At 48.0% G+C, this 20,856-nt stretch overlaps 1 protein-coding gene and 1 long non-coding RNA gene across 2 annotated transcripts; both read left to right on the top strand.

Moving 5' to 3' along the window:
- Window positions 1–842: 842 nt before the first annotated feature.
- On the top strand, window positions 843–2,843 carry PI3 (peptidase inhibitor 3). Its single transcript, XM_026502863.4, has 3 exons — window positions 843–950; window positions 1,957–2,202; window positions 2,435–2,843. Exons 1-2 carry the CDS (start codon window positions 872–874, stop codon window positions 2,199–2,201), a joined length of 324 nt encoding a protein of 107 aa, XP_026358648.2. The 5' UTR covers window positions 843–871; the 3' UTR covers window position 2,202; window positions 2,435–2,843.
- Window positions 2,844–19,212: 16,369 nt separating this feature from the next.
- Window positions 19,213–20,346, top strand: LOC130543913 (uncharacterized). The gene is made up of 3 exons (XR_008959684.1): window positions 19,213–19,305; window positions 19,416–19,574; window positions 20,172–20,346. It is a non-coding gene; the product is annotated as an uncharacterized LOC130543913 (long non-coding RNA).
- The last annotated feature ends 510 nt before the right edge of the window (window positions 20,347–20,856 follow it).

Below are 20,856 nucleotides of genomic sequence, written 5' to 3'. Positions count from 1 at the left end.
ACACACACACACACACACACCCAAGGGAAATCACCAATCAACCCAAGTACTAGAACGTTACCAAGAACCGAAAACTTAAACCAGCCCGAGTCCTTCTCACCCATCCAAAACGTTTCTTGCCTCCCTTCCAGAGTTAACCCTTATCCTAGATTTCATGTTGATAACTTCCTCATTTTCATCCACCCCTGTGTAAGTGAGTCGTACCATGTATGTAAGTATGCCTAGACAATCTATTAGTGTTCCCTAGTTTTGAGCCTTATCCACAAGCCTGTAAGTCAAAATATTTTCTTTTGAGACTTGACTTTTTCACCCAGCATTATCTTAATTAGCGTTACTATGTAAGATCTAGAACCCCCCCTTCCCCATTACTTCCGTGGTGCATCTCAGAGACAACCCATGAGATGACAAAGTGTAGCGATGTGTCATTAGATTTTCAAGGCAAATTTGCCTTTGAGAGTTTCCTCGAGGCCAGAAGGGCATGAAAGCAAAGCCCAACTTGAAGCGGGAGGGGTGAACTGTTAGGGCAGGTCTGGGTGGGCCTGTAGGCACAGGGCGTAATGGGAGAACTCCTCGGCTTTGAAATCAGAACACTGGACCCACCAGTCAGCCCTGCTTCTCTGTGAGAAAGTGGGACAGCCCTTGGGGCTATCAGAAGTGATGTAACACGGTGTCTGCCCTTTCTCTCTGTGAACAATATTTGGGGAAAGCCCCAAAGTGCCTTCCAGGGTAGGGGTGGATCCTTCCTGGTAGAATTAGGAAATGTAGGTCTTGTCCCATAGGAAACCACAGACCCGCCCTCCTGGCGCCAGGCCACGCTGGGCTGCATAAAATGGGTCAGCTTCAGCTCTTAGCCACACATCTTCCTGACAACATGAGACCCAGCAGCTTTTTGGTCCTGGCGGTGTTCCTTATCCTGGGGATTCTGGCGGCCCAGGCAGCTGTCACCAGAGGTGAGTAGACAAGTGGCCTGGGTGAGGCTGGGTTGGGCCCTGGCAGGGAGCATTCTGGGACAGCAGGCAGGGCTGGATCTCACACTTTATTTTTTTTTAATTTCTATTTATTTATTTGAGTGACTGAGAGAGAGAGAGCCAGCATGAGAAGGGGGAGGGGCAGAGGGAGAAGCAGACTCCCCGCTGAGCAGGGAGCCCAACGCGGGGCTCCATCCTGGGACCCCGGGATCATGACCTGAGCTGAAGGCAGTCGCTTAACCGACCGAGCCACCCAGGCACCCATGGATCTCACACTTTGGTCTGTGGCTGCTTCCACCGTGTCCAGAGAGAGCAGAAATCTGTCCAATAGAATTGACATGCTCTCCACCAGGACTGAGGTATCAGGACTATTGCTGGAAGGAGTGTTGCGACGTGGTCGTGGCCTCAGGTGTGGATACCTGGGCAGCACGTGCAGTGAAGTGAGGAGCCCCAGGATTCTGGGCCTGGGTGCGGGGTCTGGCCCCTGCCTGTCTGCCCCCTGAAGGCATCTGGGTGATCAGCTTCTAAAAGGAGGTTACACACCAACGAGACCTCCGAAGTCATGTAGTTTGAAGACCCCCCCCCCCCTTTACAAAGGAGGACACTGATTGTCCAGATAATCTCCAGAGCCAGGAAGGAGCTCGGGTCTCCTGGTGTGTGTCTCAGGCTCTTCCCCCTCCCACCCCTTCTCATGTCTGGGTGTCACCCCAGTCTGGCCTCTCCTCCTGAGAGGACTTGTCATGGAGGGCGGGGTGGGCAGGGCGAAGAAATGGACACCCAAAGGAACCGTGGTCCTGTGGACCCTGCCCCAAAGCCCAGGGCACAGCCGTCCCGGAGCACACGTGCCAGCTAGCCCAGAGGACCCTGCCCCACGTCAGGCCGTGGTTTGGGAACCACCGCAGTGAGCAGTGGCTGGACAGGGAGAAAAGACTAGATAGTGAAGCAGGTGCATGGGGTCTATATGTGGCGACATTTGTTCTTTCAACAGCTCCTCCTAAAGGGCAAGGCGCTGACAAAGGTCGTGTTCCGGTCAAAGGACAAGGTCTGGTGAGAGGTCAAGATCCAGTCAAAGCCAAAGGTCCCGTGGCCACGAAGCCTGGCGCCTGCCCCCGCGTTCTGATCCAGTGCGCCATGCTAAACCCCCCGAACCGCTGTCTGAGAGACGCCCAGTGCCCGGGGGCCAAGAAGTGCTGTAAGGGCGCCTGTGGGCTGGCCTGCTTGGATCCCCAGTGAGGTGAGAACCAGGAAGAGGGGGCCCTGAGGGCACAGAGAAGCCTGAGCAGTGGGGAATGACCCCGGCTGGGTGAGAGACACAGGCTGTGGGGAGGCGACTAAGAGACCGAGGGTCTCAGAGCCCACCCGCAACCGAGTCCTGAGGGGGCTGCCACGCGGACGTGACTCTGCCCCCCACGGCCTCTGAGTGCTTTGAGCTGCGGAATCACCTCTTCGATTCTCTTCTCTCCCAGCCAAGTGGAGCCTGTCCTTGCTGCACCTGCGAAGTCCCCAGGGCTGCCGGTCCCAGCCCCTGTCCCCCAGCCCTCCTCCGCCGTGGACATTCCACCTCTCGCTCAGGATGCCCAAGTCTGGGCTTGGCTGCTTCTCTTATTGACTTTGCAATAAAAGACCACTTTCTGCTCCATTTGCTTCTGGCGCCTATGACGTCCGTGCTCCCAGGAGCCCCGGGGAGATGGGTGAAGAGCTGGGACCCCTCTCCCCAGTGGGGTGTAAAGGAAAGCAGGGGCAGAGACCAGAGGCCCATTCCTAGGGCTTACTACTAGAAATCCAGTAATCGAGCCCAGACCCAGAGTCTGCATTTCACTAGGGAATTTTGCCTTTGGCTGAAGACCAGGGAAATAAAAAAACCAAACGTGGCACAAACCGCAGGCAGTTTCTTTCCTCTCCCATCAACCCCGCATCCTGACCCGGCTATCACCAGCCCTGCCGGCGTGACCAACCAACCCTAGTGGTTAAACCTGTAGCTCCCTTCCCACCTTTCCTTTCATGTTCCCCAGGGAGCCACATCCTCCCAAGTGGCCATAGAAAGAAGCAGGGGGGAAATCCCCGCTCTTGAAGCATTTCACCTGTTCCTGCCTGAGATGCCTCCATTAACAGTTAATTCCTTTGGGTTAAGCCATGCCCTCCCCCAGCTTTCTATTTTAAGCTGTGAATGAGGAGAAAGGACACACCAAGTCCTTGATCCTTCAGCGTGGGTGGTGAATAGTGTCCTCTGGAGACGCACAGGGTGGGGGCAGGCAGATTCGAATGGTGCAAACCACAGAGGGTGTGTGTTAGGCAAACTCGAATGACCTCATGGCTCTGCTGTTGACCCACCTGCTCCACGGCCCTTGAACAAGAAGCTCTCACAGAAAGAGAATTTGGTTTGGGGGTGAAAGAGCACAGGCTTAGGAGTCAGGGGGCCTGTGTTCTAGTCCCACCCCAGGCTCCCCACTTGCTGGATTACCTCAGACAAAGGTCTTTCCCTCTCTGAGCCTCAGTTGTCTATTCAATTTGAGGGGCTTGGATGTAATTATTCAGGGAGTACAGTCTAGCCCTGACATTCTGGCCCTGAGACAACTCTTCTTTTTGTGTTGAGTTCCCTCTGTGAGCGGAAGGAGGGGACAGAGCCTCAGGGTGAGAGAACAGGGAGCACTGTGTCCTTTGCCCCTTCCAGAAGCATGCAAGCCAGGGCTCCCTCTCATTCTCCAGGGAACTGGCTGCACTGCACTGGACCTGTGATACCAGGACAGCCTGGAAAGTAGGCAAGAGCCATGCCCAAATGTCTGGCCTGACAAGTACAAGATACACCACCGGCAGTAAGATTAGTTGAGGTGTTGACTTCTTCTCTGTTCCAGATCCTGCACTAACTGTGTGATATGGACTGTCTTATTTATTTCTCATAAGAACCCTCTCCCATGGGTATTACCTCATGTCTTTAATTTCATTAAAATATTGAAGCCATGAGAGGTTCAGTAACCACCTTCAGTCACATAGTTAGTACAAGATAAATCCTATTTTTGTTAAAACAGGCAATAATCAGAATAAAAAATTTTTAGTTCCACTTAGTCAAAGAAAGACAAATACCATATGATCTCACCCGTATGTGGAATTTAAAAAAGAAAACAGATGACTATATGGGAAGAGGGGAGAAAGGAGAGAGGGAAACAAACCATAAGAGACTCTTAATGATAGCGAACAGACTGAGGGTTGCTGGAGGGTGATGGGTGGGGGGTGGGCTGGATGGGGGATGGGCATTAAGGAGGGCACTTGTGATGAGGACTGGGTGTTGTATGTAAGTGAGGAATCACTGAATTCTGCTCCAGAAACCTATATTGCATGGTATGTTAACTAACTAAAATTTAAATAAAAAAAATAGAATAAAATTCCGCTTATAATATCAACAAAATCATACCATTCCTTTAAATAAACGTAACAAGAGGCAGGCAGAACTTTAAAAAAGAAACCTATACAACTGTTCACAAGGTGGCTTAGAAAAGGCTTTATTGAATAAATGCTGTGGTCCTGAATGAGAAGATGCCGCATGGTGAAGATACCAACGACTACCTCTTCAATGTACTTTTTTCCCAGCTTTACTGTGAAAAAATTGACATAGGGTGTAATTTAAGGTATACTTGTGATCATGTGATTCCCACATATATTGCAAAACGGTTACCATGATAAGGGTAGTTACATCCTTCACCTCACATAATTACCATTTTGTCGTTACAGTGAGAACATTAAGGCTCTTCTCTGATAGCGACTTCCGAGGATACAATACCACATTTGTTGACTATATTCACCATGCTCCACATTAAATCCCCAGAATGTGTTGGTCTTGTAACAGGGTTTGTGCCCTTTGACCAGCCCATTTCCTCCACCCTCCCAGCCCCGGCTACCACCATTTTACTCTGTGTTTCTATGAGTTGATATTTTTAGATTCATACAGTATTTGCCTTTCTCTGTCTGACAGATGTCATTTAGCATAATGCCCTCAAGATCCATCCATGCTGTGAAAAATCCAGGAACTCCTGTTTTTGTATGGCTGAATAATATTCCATCGTCTACACCACATTTTCTGCATCCATTCATCCGTCAATGGATGCTCACATCTCCCTAAAGCTGGAGAAAAAAATTCACTGGACTTCCAGGGTAGCTGGTATTCTTACCAATTTAAATCTTCAAGTACCTTCTTTCACAGCTATAGAATTCAACGAAGAAGAATAAAACCAAATAACCCCCCCGACATCACTATAGTCAGAAATCAGGGAACAGCAAAAACTTCAAATTACCTTTACTGGAAAGACTCTTGATTTTCAAGGAAGTATCTCTTAACTCTTGCCGTGACCCTTTTCGGAGAGCAAACTGAGGTCCAGAAATATCTGTGTCAAGAAGAGGAGAGGAATGGAGAGCCCGGGACTGAATTAAAATCATTCCCGGGGAGGATGTCTCCATTAAGTGTGAAAATACTGGAAAGGAGTCCGAGTTGAACACAGTACCCTGTGGATTAGCTCCCCGTTCGTCCCAGTATTAACAACACCCTAGGTTTCTCTGGTACAGGTGTCACGACTAATGAAGCAATATTGATGCATTAGTGTAAACTAGAGTCCAGACCTCATTCATATTACCTTATGTTCTTTTTATTTTTCAGAATCCCCCCAGGATACCATGTTACATTTAGCCATTGGGTGTTTTTAGACTCCTCTTGGCTGTGACATTTCTCAGACCTTCCCCATTTTGATGACCTTGACAGTTTAGAGGGGCACTGATTAGGCAGTTGGGGAAGTCTGATGTTTTTTTCTCATGGTTAGACTAGGGTATAGGTTTTTTTGGAGGTAGACCACCTCGGAGTGCCCTTCTCATCACATCATATCAAGGGTACGTACTAGCAACTTGACTTATCACTGGTGATACTGATCTGATGATTAGGCTATTGGGTTCGTCAGGCTTCCACGCCGTAAAGTTACTTTTTCCCCTCCCTCTTTCCATATTATTCTCTCAGGGAGAAAGTCACTATGCATATCCCACACTTAAGATACTCCTTGACGCTGATACATGGAATTTAAGAAACAAAACAGAGGATCATAGGGGAAGGGAGGGGAAAATAAAACAAGATGAAATCAGAGAGGGAGACAAACCGTAAGAGACTCTTAACCATAGGAAACAAACTGAGGGTTGCTGGAGGGGAGAGGGTGGAGGGATGGGGTAACTGGGTGATGGACATTGAGCAGGGCATTTGATGTAATGAGCACAGGGTATTATGTAAGACTGGTGAATCACTGACTTCTACCTCTGAAACCAAGAACACATTATATGTTAATTGAATTTAAATAAAAATAAATAAATTTTTAAAAAAGATACTCCTTGAGGGGGAGGAAGCTCAAGACATTATTTGGAATTAATCTGTATGGGAGATCTGTCTATCCTCCTTGCTTTTTCACGTAACTATTTATATCAGTGTGGACTTACAGACATCTGATACTTGGGGTTGCATTTTATTTTGTTGCTCAAGTTGTCGGAAGGGCACTTTTAGTGTTAATAACCACAATTCACTGTGAAGATGTGCGTTTTCAGTGTACAAGCGCCACATAACACAGATACCACTCTCCTTTACAAAGAAGTTCCTACAGCAAAACAAACGGACAAAAAACGGAAACAGACTCATACAAAGCTCAAACTGGTGCTGCCAGAGGGGAGGGGAGTGGAGGATGGGCAAGCCAGGGGAAGGGGATTAGGAAGTAAAGAGGCGCAAACTTTCAGTTATAAAATAAGTAAGTCACGGGGATGAAAAGTATACGTAGGGAATATTGTCAATAACATTTGAGGAACATTGTGTGACAGGTGGTGACTGTGCTTATGATGGAGGGAATTACATAAGGTACAGTTGTCGTGCACCTGAAACTAGTACCATATTACTTCACTTCAATAAAAAAAAAAAGTAACTACAGGAGATGCAAGGAGACAAGATTGCAGCTCACCAACAGTAGAATTTAACACACTATCATTGTAAGACAGTTTGCGTGAACAACAAAAAACAAGGATACAGAAGATCAGAGGAGAGTAACCCGAAATATGTCAATAAAAACAAAATAATGAAAATAAGTACATCAAAATTTACATTAAAAATTTCAGGAAAAAAAGGACAGAGTGAACCAAGGGACATCTAAAAAAGTAACAATAATGAAGGTAAAATAATAAATTCATGAGGTTGAGGATGGGAAAACAGTAGCTGTAATTATTAAAGCAAAATCTTATTTAAAAAAAATATTTACCGAATAGGCAAACCTCTACCTACTTAGCCTAGATAAAAAGAAAGGAAGCAGAAAGAAATAAAATGAAGCGCTACAGTGGGAACCAGTGTTGAGAGAGACACACTCATCCTGACACCACTCGGCAGACCAACTTCTTTCCTCACCCCTTCGGGCTGCGGGGTGTGGGGTGGGTGGTGGTTGTTAGCGGGAGGACAAAGGGGACCAGCGACTATCTTCCCCGGTGCACTGATGCAGGGCAGGGCTGTTATTTTCAAGGCTGGTGAGGGAAAGCTGTTTCAGCTTTACAGAGCCGGGCTGGGGACAAACATCAGGAGAATTCCAGTGCAGGCTCTTAAGGATCCGATCTGCAAAACCAATCCGAGAAGATTTTTCCTAAACTTAGACCGGATCTCAGCAAGGACAGGCCCGGCAGAGCCAGGAGACAGCAGGGAAGATGCCCAGAGGAGCGGCACAGAGTTTCTCGGCATCTTCCCCGTGCGACCGCGAACGGACTGGTGCAGCTGCCCTGGCCCGAGCTGGGTGTGGTGACCCCTCAGAACGAGGGTTTGGGTCTCACCACCAGGTAAGCCACAGAGCGTACCCTGATAGCTGAGGACAAGGAAGCTGTGGAATGGAGTGACCAGCAGGGGGAGGGGGAGGAGCGGCTGCGAGCCTGACACCAGCTGCAGGGGCTGGTGGTGAAGTTTGCCCCGCTTACCCCATCCTCTGTGCTCTCCAGCAGGAAGAGCGCCCACCGGGAGGAACGGGCAATGTGGGTGGAAACATGCATCCCAGAGCACAAGGGCGACATTAGGGTCTGTCTGGACAGGTGCAGCTCAGATCCCCTTCAAGCAGCCCCTGGCCACCCAGCTGCAGGGAGCATGTGCTGCTGAGTGCTTCTCAGGCTCTACCGTGGTGCTCGAGCTGGGGACCCCCAGCCAGGGACAGGGTAAGGCTGTGGGGCTTTCCGCTGGAGGGAGGACTCCTCTAGTGGAAAATGCTTGCTCCAGAGCTCCTGGTTAGGCTGGCGGAGATGCTGTCAGGTCAGCATAGCGATGGCTCCCTGTCCGTGCCCAGTCCTGCTCCTCTCTGGTGCTTTCACCGGTGGCACTTTGCCACGGAACATGCACGCCGCACTCTGTCTCAGCTCCTGCTCCCCTGAGAACCCAATCTGCAAAATGTGGTTTCCGGGATTGTGAAAGTTCAAGCTCCAGGGGTATCGTCAGAAAGAGAGCCTCCAGGCAGCGTGAGCACAGCCAGAAGCTCATCTCCACAACTGTGTGATGTGGACAGCGGGCTGCTGCACACTCGCCGTGGCCACCAATGCCCCTGACTCTGGTGCTGCTGTGGACAAGGCTACCGTGTGGCCCAGGGAAAGAATAGCCCTGCATCCTCGCTGCGTGGAGTCCCTCGGGGAGACCTGCAGTGCCAGGGGGAATATGGGGTCTGCTGAGCAGCGCTAGGTGCCGGGGTTGAATGAAAGTGAACCTGTTTGCTCAGTTTCTATGCTGGGAGGCCGTCTCTGTCTCTCATCCAGACCTAAATACAGACTCAAAAAAGAAAGGTGCCAAACCTATAAGAAGGGAAGTCCACATAGTGGGCAGGCAACAAACATTAGTAGCCTCTCCCCAGTGGATTTCCATAAGGTTCCAAACTCCCCCGTGAAACTCCTTTAGGTGACACTTGCAAAGGGAACGGCATAAATGTTACAGCCTCTGCCACAGAGACCACACTCCCTAGTCCCCGTGGGGATGTCCTGGGAAAGTGCCTTCCCAGCCTGAGCTCAGCAGCAGACAGCTCTGTTACCAGTGTCTCCCTCCGCAGTAATTTATTTCACGAGGTCACTTTTAATAAACCCGGCTCACTTTTCTGCCCTGTTTTAACTCCAACTTACATTCTCAACTTCTCCATGCTACGTGATGCTTGGTCCTCCCTAATCTGCAGCCTCCTGTTTTCACAGGGACACGAATTCTTCTTCAATAACACCTGTCTTTTTCTTTTAGAATACCCAAGGTCTTTTACTGCCGAATCACAGTAAAGCACAGCCCTGCTGCCCTCCAGGCAAGCTGAGGTCACCTCTTGTCAGCTGACACTGCCAAAGCCTCGGTCATCACCTTCACTCCCCTCCCTGGCGGTGAGGAGCTGCAGCCATTAGCTGCTCGAGGAAATTCTGGCTTCTTCCTATCTCTGGGTCTGCTCACTCCCACTGGCCCCCACATCTACGACAGTCCGCACATACATTGTTTGGGCCACTGCCGGTGCACGTGTACTGTGGGGGACCCATCATCCGTGGGGGACCCGGGCTCGGCCTCCCACCGCCCACACTAGCCCGACAGGAGACTCTCCGATTATAGGAATGGTGTTTGTATGCTTAGCTGTTGAGAAATGAGTATTGTCTAAACCACCCCCGTTCCCACTGTGAGCACCCTCCCCTCCGTTCCGTGTCTAGCCCCGACTTCCAGCCTGGAGTTTAACCAAAGGTAAAAAGAAGGGGGTTGGAGCAGTAGGGCCTCCGAGGCCTCTTGGCTGACATTCTCCAAACCACCTACTGCCTCATAAACGCGCTTTCAACCCGGCCCGTATGGCGAGGAGAGGGAGCGAGCACGATGTGGGAGGCTGCACAGTATTAGGGAAATTACCCAGAGAGGCTGGCGGACGCGCCCAAGACGGGCCCACGGTCAGAGGCACGTGGTTCCCTGGGAGCAGCTCAACGGCTACCACGCCTGTCCCAGAGACACAGCGTTCTGCAGCTGAGGAAGTCTGGGCTGAGATCAAATCCTGATGTCATAGCTGCAGGCTCTGTGTGCGCTTTGGGCGTTGAGCAGCCAGGGTCCCTGATAATTTGTGCACACCCTTTGGCCGCTTCCTAGGCTCTCCTTGTCCAGAAGCTTCTCAGAGGAGGAGACTCTGTTCCAGCCAGCCATGCGGGTCTGCCCCAAGGAGTACGGCATGACAAGGGTCATGCACAGACACCGTGTGCTTCTTAGCTTGTCACAGATGCCCTGAGCCACAGCCTTCCACGGCATGTGGAGTCGGAAGTCCCCTTTGACATAATGCTGCTAAGCACCCTCATCCTGCAGATGGGAACACTGGAGTCTAGCGGAGACATCAAAGTTCACACTGGGAGTCAAGGGCACAGCTGCGCCCGGACCGACCGACCCTGGTCCCACGTTTTTTCTCTTTCCATAGGATGCTCACTAACCCTGGAAGACGGGGAGCCTTTCAAAAAAGACTTGTTGATCATTCATCTTGCTGTACCAGAAATCAGGTTCGCAGCAGGCATTCCACGGTGTTGGGATGACTGAAGCCAAAGCGTAGAATCAAAGCTAGTGTTGGCTTGGGGAGGAGAGAAGTCAGCTCCACAAAATGCCAAGTCAGCCCTTATCAAGAGGCGTCTGTATCATTTTAGTGTCCTCCCAATGACCTTTCGGCTCTTCTCTTGCCGATGTAGTCCTCACCAGGCAGAGACCTTTGCTTTGATCCTCGGAGTTTTTCTCCAGCAGAAAGGTCCTCAAAGACCAAGCCACTGAGTTCACAGTCCCTGAGACAGAGGTCAGTGGCTGATGGAATTTCCCACAGTCAGTGGTGGGAAACCAGCCTCTTAGGCCCCAATAAAAAAGGAATCGTGTTTGTCTTAACTTGTACTTCCTTAATTATGGAGGAGGTTTTACTTATTTTCATAAACGAAGTATCCACTTGTATTATTTTTTCCATAGACCATATATTCATGGTCCGTACTCATCTCTCTATTAGGGCATCTGTTTTCTTTATTTTGCTGGAAGCAGTCCGTCACCTACATTATAGAATACAGATTCCCATCATATGTGTTTACTCATATTTTTCCAATTTCTAGTTTTTTTTTGTACAGTATGATTGATTTTTGCCTTACAAAAGTTTTTCATTTGTAGGCGTTTAGCTTTATCAACCGGCTTTCAGAAGATCATCTCCATATCAGGATTATACAAAAATGCAGTTGTATTTTCTTTGAGTATTTTCATAGCTTAAATCCTTAATCATCTAAAACTTAGTTTGAGATAATGGATGGGACAGAAATCCAGTATTTCCCCCTGAATTGCTGACAATCTGTTTCGATAGCATGTACTGAGTTTTCTGACATTTCTCTGGCGATGTGGAATTCTGCCTTTATCATTTGTTAACTCCTATAGGCGCCAAGTTTCTCTTTTGTTCTATTGATATGTGTATGTATTCCCTCACCATTCCTGTATGTTCTAATTATGTTGATATATTTATGAGAATCTTGGTTGCATTAAAATGTGTCATTGGGCTTCCTGTGGTCATCATTTTCATAGTGTATATGTGCACCTGAAACTAATATAATGTTACATGTTACATGTCAATTATACCTCAAGAAAAATAAAATAAAAATTACTGACCATGCCTAGCACAGGTCGGGGGGGTGGGGAATGTGTCATTGGGTAACTCCTCCCATGATAATTTATCATTAGTTTTTTTCCTGGCCAATCTCAAATGCTTATTTTATCAGGTGGTATTTATAAGAATTTTAAATCATTTATAAACCCCAACTATTGGTTATTTCATCACAATGCATCAAATTAATAGCTTAAGAAATAGTGTGTCTGCTTTTTTGTGAATTCAATGTTTTCTTTCACTGTGCTTTCTCATTGGTTACTGATTGTAGAAAAGTTACTTGATCTATGGCATACAGTAATGTAGGATTTAAAATGGCCTTGAGAGCACTAGAAAAGCAAGAAACGCACTAGGGCCATTTCAGAAAGCTTCTCCCAAGGGTAGATTGCACAAAGAATCAAAAGTGTAATAAAATAAAGAGCCTTTAAAATAGACTGAAAACTACGATCTCCACTATTTTCAAGAGCGCCTATAGGCTTGAACTTTTCCATGCTCTGTTCCAAATAAAATCCGTTCTTAGGGGGAGAGCTTCAGAGGTCTCTGCTATTACAGACCGCCTCTTACCCTGGACAAAATCTCTGAGCTACTGCTATGGAGCGGCGTTGGAGATAATGTTCAGTGTGGCTTGTGAGTAAAGAAACCAGAAAATAGGTCATCGTTTGACACCACCTTCCCCCACACACCCAGAGTTCCGCAGTACCCACTAGTTGTTGCTGACACAGGAACCGATACCATCTCTCCAGGGTCTTCGCACACTACATCAGTAGCGTGACAAATGTCACTCTAAGCCTAGGCACGCTTGAGCCACTTTCCAGGACCTTGCAGGCTCTGTTGTAGCCAGCCATGTGTGTCTGTCCCCAGGAGCTGGGTTCTTTGTGGCTTGTAACAGATGCCCTGGGCCACAATCTCACACTGGGTTTGGAGTTGAAATCCCTGTTGAAAGAATCAGAAAACTGCCTCCATTTTACAGATGGGAAAAGTGTTTCGGAGTCAGGAGCAGAGCCGGGAATAGGAACTGTCTGTTCTGATTTAAAATCATTTTTCTTTCCATAGGATGTAGACCAAAGCAAGAGGCTTTAGGAGTCTTTTGAAAAAGACTATGGACCCATTGGCTTGGCCTGACTCTGAATGAAAGTATACGTTATGCTTTCCAGTAGCAATTGCTACATTTCTGGTAGCAATTCCAGACCAATAATACAAGCCAAAGTGTGGAATTAAAGTACATGCATCAATTTTAGCATTGTTTGTAAGAGCCAAATATTGGAGACAGCCTAGATGCCTACACACGGGAAGGAGAGTGATTGGATTAATGGATTAAATCCTTAATCATCTAAAACTTAGTTTGAGATAATGGATGGGACAGAAATCCAGTATTTCCCCCTGAATTGCTGACGATCTGTTTCGATAGCATGTACTGAGTTTTCTGACATTTCTCTGGCGATGTGGAATTCTGCCTTTATCATTTGTTAACTCCTATAGGCGCCAAGTTTCTCTTTTGTTCATTGATATGTGTATGTATTCCATACATATATATCCGTACATTCATACATATATATGGTGAAGTGCTATGCAGTTGTAACAAGGAACGTGGATAAAATATTTGCTTTTACTGTTACTCTTTATTTCGTTTTTATGGTTTGGAATTACTGTGTAGTGTTCTTTCAGTTCTCCTCAAGGACTCCATTTAGCATTTCTTGTAGGTCACGTCTAGTAATGACGAAATCCTACAGTTTTTGTTTTTCTGAGAGCGTCTTAATTTCTCCTTCACTTTTGCTGGGTAGTTTTGCTGGGTATAGAACTCTTGGAGATGAACGCTACTCCAAATACAAGTGATGGAGAGGACTGGACTTTGCTGTACTAACTGATCCAAATTATCACCCTGGGGAACGTCCCTGTCCCCCATCCTGCCCCTGTATGCATTAATGTGGGGCTTGTACTTTCTCCCCATCATTTCTTCTTCCACCATCTTGAAATTTCTGCAGGAAATTTCTACCATGATTTTTCTCATCTTATTGCTCTATATTAAATCATCTGGGCCCAGCCCTTTGTGGAGCTAAGGCAAGAGATAGTTAGGGGCACCTGGTTGGCTCAGTCGTTAAGTGTGTGCCTTCGGCTCAGGTCGTGATCCCAGGGTCCTGGGATCGAGCCCCACATCAGACTCCCTGTTCAGTGAGCCTGCTTCTACTTCTCCCTCTGCCTGCTGCTTCCCCTGGTTATGCTCTTTCTCTCTGTCAAATAAATAAACAAAATCTTCTAAAAAGGAGAGAGAGAGAGACAAATTTCTGTACTTTTTTTCATGATATTTGTACAGTTTGGGTTTCTATCTATTCTTAAAGCAACAGGTAATTAATTTTGTTACATTTGCTATGTTGTCAAGTAATTTTGCATTGAATTGGCAAAACACTGTAAAATTCCCCTCTTTTATTCTTTGAGCATATTATTTTCCCACTCTCATATGAAATTTTACACATCTTAATATTTTCCAAACCTTTTCTTATTTTTTCCAGGAGGAGCTTTTCCTTCCCCTATCAAGATACCATACCAAAGATTTATTGACCAATCATGCCATTTCTCTGCTTTTGAAAGCACTGACTGCTTCTTTCATTTTTATCAATACACTCCCTCTTAAATTTGAAATGCTTTCCCCCAATTCTATTCTAATAGGAGTATCATTATCTTGTGCTATTTTTAGTTTGCAATCGTCTGGTCTGTTTTTGCAAATCTTCAGCCCCTTTGTTTTATCTGTACCTTCTGCACACAGGATTAGACAAAGGTTTTGTTCTTTGATCCATAAAGAGGATTAATGCTGTCAGATCTTTTCTTCTACTAGTCAGCTTGGAATAGAGTCATTTCTGGTGTTTTCTTGAGGGAATGGGGGGAAGGCGTGCATAGGTAATTAGGGCACAGTAGGCACTGTAGGCAATTATAGTTCAGGAACATTTCAACCTAATCTGCTCAGGTCTCTGCCCGAGGGAAATATTGCCCCTCAGCTTTTGATCTTAGCACCCTTGGGGCACACACATAACCTTGGCAGGCGTTCAGAATGGCTCAGTGAAGCCAGTAGCTCACATGCCTTATGTCTGACAACTTAGTAATTTTTAATGTATGTTCTTTACATAAAAACTTGGTTGGTCTTTCCCTTTTTCTCTTACATATGGCATTCCCTACAGGGAGATTAGGATTTTAATATACAGTGATTGGAAATATGTTTTCAAACCATCCTTCCTCCAGAACTACCCTCCATGGTGTTCTGAATGCATACACAGTCACTACTGGGATGCTTCACTGGTCCTGTGGTCTGCCTACAAGCCGATTTTCATGGGTCAAAGTCAAGGAATGCTCTTTGGACTATTCAGGACGTTCTCACATTTGCAGGAAACTGCACTTCTCTAGATAAGTTGGAAATAGTCTCTTTGCATCGTCTGTCAATACATGAATAAATCCATTGATGGTGGCTAATATTCCTCACAGACTCTTAGGCTGTAGCTGTTCACTATTTATGCAGGAAATTTTTTGTCACAAAAATTAATTTTGTTGTTTAAGTAGATTTACTGAAAAGAACCCAATAAGGAAACCAACGCTCTTGCTTCTTTATCCAACACTCATTCCCATCACCATTAAAACATGTTCAATTTCTCCCATCCTTTGAAAATCTCTCTGGAGCTCGTCTTGCGCACAAGTATGGCCCAGACTCCCACTCCAAGTCTGCAAATTCAGACTTCTTGAAAACACTACTTCTGTTCTCTATTCTCCAACTGACAACTCAACATAGCAACTGTATTAATCTTCTGTAATTAAAGTTGGTAGCAGCAGCTGAAAACAGTAAAACTTCGGGCACGTGCCAGTCTTTTTTTTTTTTTTAAGATTTTATTTATTTATTTGAGGGCAGGGAGCAAGCACGAGAGGGAGAGAGAGAGGACCGGGTGGGGCGGGGGGGAGGCAAAGAAAGAGAGAGAAGCAGACTCCCCACTGATTAGAGGTCCCGACACAGGGCTCCATCCCAGGACCCCGGGATCATGACCTGAGCCGAAGGCAGATGCTTAACCGACTGAGCCACCCAGGTGCCTCCACATGTCAGTCTTTATCATAATGAACCTCACAGACAGTTGTGTAATTGGTGCATACTATTTGCGTCTTGAAACCTTCTTTATTTGGCTTCCATAAAGTTGCATTGCCTTCAGTGTCTTTCTACCTCTGTGACTATTCCTTCTCAGGTAAAATAGAATGTTATTTCAAGCCCATTTTGAAACAAGGAGAAGTACAGGGTTATATTTGTGATGGAGTATTTATTTATTTATTTATTTAGAATATTTTATTTGACAGAGGGATAGGAGTGCACAAAGAGACTGAGCGGCAGGCAGAGGCAGAGGGGGAAGCAGGCTCTCCGATGAACAGGGAACCCCACTCGGGGCTCGATCCCAGGACCCTGGGATCGTAACCAGAGCCAAAGGCAGACGCTTAACTGACTGAGCCATCCAGGCGCCCTGTGTGATGGAGTATTTAAATGATGGCATCACGGAAGGATTAGTTTTATAACCTGAAGTAAGCCTCTTCTCTCTGGATTGAATTTCTTCTGTAAATAACAAAGGCTTAGCATGATGACCTATGAGTATCGATAAGGATTTGCTGGAGCTTATAGGGGAACACAAAGGCCTCTGACATTGTGTCTCTGTGCAGTCCCTGGGGACTCTGACCATGTCCCCTGTTGAGCAAGACTGAGGAAGTTGGCGTGGATTTATTGATAAGCTAAGAAAGGGCAGTGCCTTTTGTGACTTCAGCCAACCCCTGGCACACACAGTCAAGGAAGGCATGCATGAGAAACTCAATTCGGCTCTCAGCCAAGGCTTTCCTGGCAAGATGAAATCCAATATCTTTGTCCTTTCTTTGCTCCTCCGTTTTGAGAAGCACGGAGTTATGATGGGACTCAGTGGTGGGTGTGGGAGGTAGGCTTGGGGAAAAGCTGTCCAGGAGAATGACTTTTAAGGGTATTCTGGGTGTTAGCAGAGGACCTATCCAGGTACATAGCCTTCTTCCTGAAGGGAGCTAATCCTTCTGCAACCCAAGCCACAGCCCTTTGGGGAACATCACGAGTTGGTGGGGAGCAGATGAGGAGGGGTAAGAGATGGAAGCGAACTTTGGAGATTATTGAGCCCAAACCTTCTTATTATCAGTCACCAGATGGATCATACAGTTTTCCAAACGGCAAACAAGGTCCACGCTCTTCTGGACAGAAAGTCAGATACCAGGCTGGCTTCAAAGGCAGTTATTATACCCTAACTTTAAAGCCAGTATATGACAATGATATGATCAGACACATGCTAATTGAGATCCAGGATGTGGCCTATATGCAGTGACATTCCCGGCTCATATCAAGTTAGAGAACCGTTCAACCATACACAACAAGGCGGACACCAAGCTAGATCCCCAAACAGTGACTGCATCCAACTCAAACAGCAAGTACGTGACAGCAGTCGTAATCAACCATAAAATCCTAACCCAGACGAAGGATGTGGCCAACATGTAAATAGAGCAGTGGGCCTGTCCCTGGAGCATGGACACAGCACTAGGCCTAGACACACCCCTACACGTGTGTGTGGCCTTCCCCACTTCTCCTTTTTATGTTTTTTGGTCAGCTTCTCACTAGTTCCAGTCGGTCTCAATGTCTGAAGATGCCATGCTGTCAAAAAATTGACCCAGGGAGAGGATTGACCACAAAGACCAAGCTCTGAGTTGGGTGAAAGAAAACAGGGTCTTTTTATGAAGGTGCTAGACAGGTCAAATAGCGACCCTTTTTTGGCGGGGGAGCTTTTGAGTGGCATCAAATGCACCCTGTTCTTCCGTGACTGCCATGCCACTGGTTTCACACCCGCTGCAGTGCCAGCCCGCTGGCCTCAAGGCTACCTCCCAGCCAGGAAGAAAGGGGTGCGAGCGGGGCAAGGCAGATGGCCACAAAGCTCTCTCTTCTTGCCCAGCCGCACCTGTTCTTCTTGAATAAACACTTCATGGATTGTTGCCCGCCTTTGGTAAGTAAGTTCCGAAGCTCTGAAAAGGCTGATTTTGACAATACTTGTTCATATTCTAACAGCTTCTATGGAGGGGCCACTCTGGCCGCACCATTCTGAAAGTGCTTCCTTCTGCCCTGGGGATTTTACAGAGGCTTGCTGTCAAAGTAACTAAGTGAACTTCTAATCCTCTACCATTATGTTCTTTTATCATGAATAGATGAATGATTTTTTACATATTCTGCTGATGTGGAGATGATCATAGGATTTTTCCTTTACTTCTTGGTAAGGAGTATTCCACTGGCTGACTTTTGAATGTTAAGTCAACCATATACGGTTGAAATAAGTCCCCACTTATTCATGGTGCATCACCATTTTCCTATATAACAAAATTCACTAGCTAATATTGCGCTTAGAATTTTTGCCTTACGTTTATAGGAACACTGGCATATAGTTTCCCTCGCATGTCACATCTTTGTCGTATTTTAGTAGCATAAAACTGCAGCGAATATCAACGTTCTTTGAAAACAGAAAGGTCAGGAGTGGGCATGTGGGACTGCAAACAAAAATCTCGAGAATAAAAGCACAGACGCTTTAAGTTACTGCCCTGTTAAACTCATTGGAAGGGTTTTTTCCTAAATTTGGACTGAACTTCACAAAGAACAGGCCAAGCTAGAGCTAGAAAGGAAGATGCACAGTGGAAAAACGCCAGGAGGTAGCTAGGAGATGGCAGGAAAGAAAGGAATAGGTGGATAGTGGCTGCTCTGTGGACTGACCGTTCTCAGCAGCTCTCTGCCTCCTGCAGCTGGTGGGATTCTCCCGTGAGCATCTATACATTTGTTTCTTCCCGATGCTTAAGATGGGTATGTTCTCTGCCACACGCAAGCAGGACCAACACACACTTTTTATAGGAGGGCAGAGAGAGCTAGCAGGGTCTTGGGGCCTGGGTTTCGCGTTCCAAAGTGACCTCCAGTTAGACCTGATCAGCAAATGAAGTGTATCCAAAGTCGTGGAGGCATAAACACAGGAGTTAAGGTAGAAAACTTTCCTACAACTTCGAGCTCTTTCTCCGGTGCCCGCCGCAGTGATATTCTCCCTAAGTCTAGATAGGCTTTTGCTAATAGCTCATTTTCTTGCCTCGTCTCTGTGCCGTGTGCATGTGTCACATGTTCATCTGTTCCAAGTAAGCGCTTCAAATGTACCCATTTCTGAAATCGGCGGCTTTAAATTGTTCTGGACACGCAGCGAGAAGAGCGGAGTGTGTCAGACCTCACGAGCGCCCCGGAAAAGCCGGTTCCCCCCTACGGCCTCCAGACCCACTCCCTGAAGCAAGAAGTATTAAGGGCCAGGCCAGCCCTAACCCCCACCCCGCCCCCGAAAAAGGGGGAGCCGTCGCGGGCTCTCGGCAGTTACGCCACCGAGGGGTTACTGCCCGGCCTCTCCTGGGGGGTGGCGGGAGGGAAACCGCCGCTCTTCCCAGGTCGAGGGAGGCACCTGCGACCCCGGACCCCGGGAACCACAGCTCCCCCTGCCGGCGGGCCCTCGCCAGAGGCGATATAAGCCGAGAACGGCCCGCGCGCCTTGCGCACACGCTCGGCCGCGCCATGAAGCTGCTCGGGCGGTCCGCGCTCGCCGCCGTGCTCCTGCTCCTCCTCCTCGGCCTCCACACGGCGCGGCCCGGGGGGCAGGGGCGGCCCAAGGGTGCGTGTCGCCGGGCCGGCGCGTGCCGGGGGTGGGGGACTTTCGTGGGGGCGGCCCCGCTGCCCGGCCACGCCGCCGCCCCCGGCTCACGCTGTGCCATTCCTCCTCAGCTGTGAAGAAGCCCGGATACTGCCCAGAGTTCTTCCTCAGGTGCCCTTTCATCCTCTTACCCCTGTGCCGCCGCGACGGAGGGTGCAACGGGGACAAGAAGTGTTGCTTCTACAACTGCAGGCATCAGTGTATGGAGCCGTGGCTCAGCTTGGAGTGAGGTGAGCGCCCCCTCCCCCGTCGGCCGCGCTCGCTCTCGCGGTGCCCCGGGAAGGTTCCAGAAGAACAAGGCGTCTCGGAGGGAGTCGGGAACTCTCAGGGCTTTTCGAAATCTTTGAGATCAGAGCTTTACCACCGGGGTCCGCCTTGACGTTAGGCCCGTGGGTCGGGGCCGTAGCGAGGGAGGCCCAAGACCCCTTCCTCAAAAAGGCACGGTTCCATTTCCCGCCGTGGGCATCCCTCCTTTCTTCTGAATGACGGGGCCCTTCGGACAAGATCATCGGAAGCCCCTCGACCGTTGTTGAAGGCTGATGATGACTATTTTCAATTGCCATTGTTTTCTTTTCTTACAGTTTGTAATCATGAGCCACTTTCCTCTCCACGTTTAACGTGTGAGGTAAGGGGTTGTAAGGTTCTAGTTCCTTAGGATGGCTCTCCTAGAATTCCCTGGCCCCGGCCTGATTCCTGGACAGCGCATCCCGTGCGCCCGGGAGGAGAGAACCCAGGAGCATACGGACCACGGGGGTCCTGGGACCCAGTGTACATCCCTCCCACCGTTGGCACCTTCGCACATCTCTGATTCCCTCGTCTCTCCCCAGGGAGAAACCTCTTCTTAACCAGACCTGAGAAGATCCGTCGGACAGGCTCAGACTCGGCTCAGACTCGGATAACTGATCCCCAGTTCCTCCAAGCTCTCCTTACTTCCCAAGCTTCCTTTTATCAGGAGTTAAATGCTTATTAACATGCAAACAACACAAAGCAATAAAGTGTTACGTATTTAAAAGTACATGAAAACCTAAGCCTGTTGGATAGCCACCCACCCTGGTTTCTCTGTCTTCAGCTCTTTGGGGGGATCCTTTAGAGAGTTTGAGGTTACTGTTCCACATTTAATTTTGGTCGGTTGTTGCATTTCTCTTTTTCTGATATGTTTCTCTCTTTCAATGTCTCCTGACCGTCGGATTTTCTCTTGGTCAGATTCCAGGGGCATTTTTGAGTCCTGTCCTCTGAGTGTGGATCCCATGAAAGGTGCACACATTACCCGGAGATGGAGGAGGAAGGCTTTTGGCTACATTGTGTCTGGTACAGCTGCTGGCAGCCTTTCCGCTTGTTGGAGTAGAAAGATCCAGAGCCAGGTCTGGAATTGAGGGCTGGAAATGGAACAGGCCATGCCTTAGTTCTAAGCTACTGTAGGGTCTAAAATACAGACCCATCATCAAGCAGGAAGAGGAAAGTCTGTGACCCACGTTAGCTACCTTGAGTCTTCGTTTGGGCGTTTAGCCCCTG

The sequence above is a fragment of the Ursus arctos genome, unplaced genomic scaffold, assembly GCF_023065955.2.
Source record: "Ursus arctos isolate Adak ecotype North America unplaced genomic scaffold, UrsArc2.0 scaffold_16, whole genome shotgun sequence".
NCBI classification, from domain to species: Eukaryota; Metazoa; Chordata; class Mammalia; order Carnivora; family Ursidae; genus Ursus; species Ursus arctos.
Note: the sequence above shows the minus strand (reverse complement) of the source record. Positions and strands in the feature narration are given on the sequence as shown.